The following is a 5200-nucleotide window of genomic DNA, read 5'->3' as shown; positions in this document are numbered from 1 at the left end:
CCAGAGATGAAAGGAAAGAAGTCTAAAGCCAAGGCGGCTGCTTAAACATGAGAATCGAAACAACCGGAAGCATGATCGGCTATGTTACCAAAATATTACATTGAGCAATGTGTTGTCACATTTATCTGATATGATCAACTTTTAGAAGAAGGGGTTGAATTGGCCCAACACCACCACCACCACCACTACCACTACCACTACCACCACCTCCTTATGGCTGGTTGCAGAAATTTTTATTCAGTTATTGTGCAACTGTCTTCCTCAAAAATATTTAGTAGTCATTGGCGTGCTTATAGCCACACTTCTTTTTGTGGAAGTTGAAAAAAAGAGTGGATGGTTGGTTTTTTAAAGGAGTCGAAAGCACCTCAGTGTATTTGAATTGTTGTTCGATGTTCCTGATGACAAAACTGCATTCCAAGTACTTGAAGATCCCTTGTAGAAGCTCTGGCTGGACCTCATTCGTTCATGTCTATGGGAGATTGGAAAAAGTGTATGGTGACAATGACAACCAGGGGTAACAAAAAAGTTTTGCTAAGGCACCTTGCAATTCTCATAAGTAGCTTTGACAATCTCCTTATTCAGCATTCTTTAATTAACTTTCTCCAAGAACTTCAAGTACAACTCATGAAAATTTGGCTCAATGCTTGCTCTGTCAAATATAATGTCCCAGTAAAGTAAAAATCAGCTGATGAAACTAAAAGGTTATTAATAAGATATCACCATATACTCAGCAAACCATGGATAGTACTGCTCTTTCAGGACATCAGTAAATTCTTTTGCTTTCACATCCATATTTGAAGCTGAGATATTATTAATCATAAATAAAATCTTGTCCTGTATCTCTGATGCAGGTTCCTGCATGAAATAAACAACAAACTCAAAACTGAATTAATGCTCCAAACAGCGTTCCCACAAACAAATTTTCAAAAAAGACATGTTGGGCCACACAAGGACAAAATAAATGAGCAGTTATGAAAAATTTATTGACGGTCCGAATTCAATATCAAATGGTATCCATGTTGTGTGGCATTCAACTAATTTCATCATCTATGGTCTCATACACGTAGTCACGGATTAGATATTTTCTGAGGTAATACCTAAATCGGGTGATGAGATGATGTGGAAAGATTTGATCGGTGGACCTTACACTGTTGGGTATCTATAAGCATGCGACCCTATCAATCAAATCTTGCCATGTCATCTCACCACTGAAGTGAGATTCTCTTTTCAAATCTTTCTGGTGGAAAATGATTTGTAAAGCTCCCTTGTTTCGATTTTTCTGGCCGAGTAGGATTTATAATGTTGAGCCAAATAGTTTTTGTTCCCAAAACATAGAACTAAGTTCCAATAATTTTGTTCCCAAAAAGTTTGTTCCATAGCCGAGTTATAAAGCATGTTATTGTTAGTGCAAAGATCATGTTTTTGTTACAAAAATTCAATATATGTATGTCCAAAAGACCAAAACAAGCATCAAATAAGAACAGATCCACCATGGTTTTTCACAACTCACTGCAATTCCTTAAATTGTAAAAATAAAAATAAAAAAAAAACAACTCCAAAAAAAGGGTCAATTTCTGAAAATATCGATGAGAAACGCTAGGTTGACTGGCATGAGGAGAGATTGAAGAGGCAATTTGCAGTACACAAACCAATATCAACTTGTGCAACATCTAGACCACTCATAACAGAGGTATTTTACATCTAGATTACAAACATCGAGCCCACAAATTATGGTCCATCACCTGTGATTTGAAATAATGGCAGGGAAGTTTTAGATACTAAAAAACAGGATTTGGCTTCTAGGAGTTTACATGTGAAACCTTCTGGTTGAGATTCTTCTGAATAAAAACTTTAAGATTAACCAGCTGAGTAGATTTTTGGAGCATGTCAGAGTCCATCCACGTGTGGAACATAGCAAACCAATGTTCTAGCCTATAAAATCATCAGAAAGGCCATACCATTACTGCTCTCTTGTGTAGAAAGATTGGCCTATAGAACTGCATTTTGACCAAATTTCCAACTAACTTTTAGTCCAACCCCAGCCGCTTTCATCTCACTAGCTTTGGGCTCCTCTTGCTTATTTTTCACTTTTGATTATGTGTTCTCCATTAGAGTAGGTGGAGGCTTCTTTACAACCTTTAGCTATTATAGCTACAACTCTGATTGTTGGTTGATTCAGAATAGCCTAGGAGGAAGCAGCACGAACATGCTGAGAAGAATCTAATTACAATTCTTGCAAAAAACCAATTGAATGTGCACCCCTAATTTCATCATCTATCAAACAAGAAAAAAAAAATCACACTGCATGAAAAGATACTTCCAAAAAGTGTTGGAATTTAAAAAATGAAATCCATCATGAAAATGATTGGATAAGGAAGTATACAAAACAAATGAAATTTCTTTTTGCCAATAGGAGACTTGGACAGGGAGCGAAGATGAAAATTCTCCCATTGGAGTAGACAATTTCCTGCATCCCGGAGTTTACAGTTCAAGAAAATCATACTAGTGGTAGCATTATGCAAGCAGGCATGTACATTCTACATACTATGATGATGGATCTTTTATGCAAAAGGGGTAGGGAAGCTGCCTATGCCATGCTAGCTTTTAGAAACCTCTGGACATACAATCGACTGATGTGGACTACCAACTTTTCATTCCCACAGTGCAAAATCACACTTTTTTTTTTGGTAGGACTGATTGGATGATCCTACCAATATATTTCCATCATGTATATCAAACAAGAAAAAAAAAAAAATCCAGCACTAAAGCAGCTTCCACATATACATATGAGAATTTAAGTAAGGAACTAACAAACATAGTTAAGCATATAGCTGCATGGTGGAGAATTTTCATCCAGTCCACTCATCCATTAGATGTGTCACCATATTTTCACCTGGATCTTAAAAATCAGTCTAACCCAAAATTCGCTGCAAGAAAGAAGAACATGATTGATTGATTGAATAAATAAAAACTAATATATATGCTGCAGTAATGACAAGCCAAGTACTAGGCTCTCTATTTCCTGCTGAACGGCCTGAAATAACAGACTCCACTCATTTCTACTCGGTTTCTACTATGAGTTGAAACAAGTGGGCTATCTGTTTTATGTGGTTTTTCTGACGGAAATCGATCCGTCAGACCACTCTTTCATCACAAATGCCAAGGACAACTTTTTCCATGTCCACATGATCATCCTGAAATAAAATAAAAATAAATGTTGACAGAGTGTGCACCTTTAAAACAAGCTCTTCAAAACACTGCTGTACATTAATTCGAGTTTTTGCACTACATTCAAGGAAAAGACATCCATACTCCCGAGAAAAATCAATTCCCTCTTTCTTCATGACATCCCTTCCACTTTCCTGCAAAATTAAACATCAAGATGCATATCTTGTATTTAAACTATGGAAATCTTATGATATATAATTCAAAACAATAAGGCCGTGATTGGAAGTGCACTTAAACCACATTTACAGCATAGAAGTTCTGAGGCCACCCTGTGTTGAAAAGTCCTCTGAGAATGGAGGTATAGTTGTTGTAAACCTTCGTTGGAATTACCTTATCAACTTTGTTTCCAACAAGCATCTTGATGCAATCTTGATTAGTTGAGTAGAGATCGATTTCCTTAGCCCTTATATCCGCAAGATTTGTAAATGTGTCTCGTCTTGCTACATCATAAACTGGAAACATTGCAAAAACTTTAAGATTATCCGGCTGAGTAGATTTTCAGCTTTCAAGACATTCTCAGTAGATCTTCTGCTCACGGAACTGCACTAATAAGAAAACTTTGAAAAGTTGGCTTTTCGTCACCAAAAGGGTGGGCTACTTTTCAAACATATTCAAGTCTAACAACGAATTTGGACTCTAAACAGATTGTAATCTATGTTTGGCAGAGCCCTCCATTATTCGTCGAATATGAATGTGAAGTCGAACCATGCATCCCCAGTGCTTGCAGACTCCTTACTCCTTACCAAGTCTAGATTAGGCATCCCAAAGAAGATGCTAAATTCCCCAAATTAATTTCCACATTCAGGTTGGAAAATCCCTAAATTCTAAAATCTACCTCCGAAGTTGAAAAAACCCCAAATCCTAAAAATCGACATACGAAGCTGAAAAATGACCAAATCCACATTCGAAAATGATAAATCTCCAAATCCCCATGCTGTTGCAAATAAGATTGAGAGAGAGAGAGAGAGCGAGAGAGAATCAGACAGACTTGATGTGGAGTGTTTGGGTTTCTCTCGGACAATGGAGGGCTCCTATGGTGAGAGGCTTTGGATTCGAGGTCCGATTCATGCGTCGGGGTTAGCACGCCGTGAGATGCAACAGAGACATGGCGGTTTCTGTTGGATTTGAGAGAGGGAGAGAGAGAGAGAGAGCGGGAGAAAAATGGGTTTTTGTTGGACTCGAAAGAGGGAGAGGCGGGAGAGAATTGGGATGCTTTCTCATCTCGAGCAGGTACTCGGGTGAAACAGGCCGTAACGCCGTTTGTAATAGTCATTTCACTTACCTCGATAGCTATGATGGGGCCTACTCTAACGCACCAATGGAAAGGCGCCAGCTATGAGCACCAGCCCAGGATCTACTGGTGAGGGGACTAGCCAATCCGCGTCCACACTCATAGGCCATGGTCAAAATCATATTTCTACTTAGCCATTGAGACGAAATTTGAGGAAATTTAAGGGCTCACATGCATACACTCGAAACCCACACTTAGACATTTCAATCCGACTATACATTTTTTCTTAGCCACCCAATCATCAAGAAAGTATTATCAATAGAATCCTCACATTTTTTCTATCAATTATACTGGTTTACTTTTTAAGAGACTATATGGACACGTTTCCGTGACCATCGGGTCATGGAGAAACTATAAGAAAAATTCACTGATTTGTAATCCTTAAGTGCTCCATACACACCCTTAATCCCCCACATGTAGATCATCACCCTAGTTCTCTCAGCGTGGCAAACTACTTGTACAATAGTCCCTTGTACTTTCACCCTTGAGTTCATCCAAATATCCATCATGCACGTCCATAGTATCACTCAGTCGGCGTGTCTAATCTTGACTTCAACCGTGTATTAACTAGTATACTAGGTGTAGGTCAATTCTACTGTTGCGACCCAAGTGGTAACTCCCATACAACTCATAGGATCCATGTAGTGATTAGGGTTTCTCTAAATTAAGGAATTCCTTATT

General features: G+C 38.3%; 1 protein-coding gene across 1 annotated transcript; it reads right to left on the bottom strand.

Annotated features, from left to right (window-relative positions):
- Positions 1–705: 705 nt before the first annotated feature.
- LOC131226817 (ras-related protein RABC1-like) lies at positions 706–3690 on the bottom strand. The gene is made up of 3 exons (XM_058222542.1): positions 3559–3690; positions 3234–3362; positions 706–855 (listed from the first exon to the last, which is right to left on the bottom strand). The coding sequence occupies exons 1-3, from the start codon at positions 3688–3690 to the stop codon at positions 706–708; spliced, it is 411 nt and encodes a 136-aa protein (XP_058078525.1).
- Between the last annotated feature and the right edge of the window lie 1510 nt (positions 3691–5200).

Source organism: Magnolia sinica, chromosome 15, assembly GCF_029962835.1.
Source record: "Magnolia sinica isolate HGM2019 chromosome 15, MsV1, whole genome shotgun sequence".
NCBI lineage: Eukaryota > Viridiplantae > Streptophyta > Magnoliopsida > Magnoliales > Magnoliaceae > Magnolia > Magnolia sinica.
Note: the sequence above shows the minus strand (reverse complement) of the source record. Positions and strands in the feature narration are given on the sequence as shown.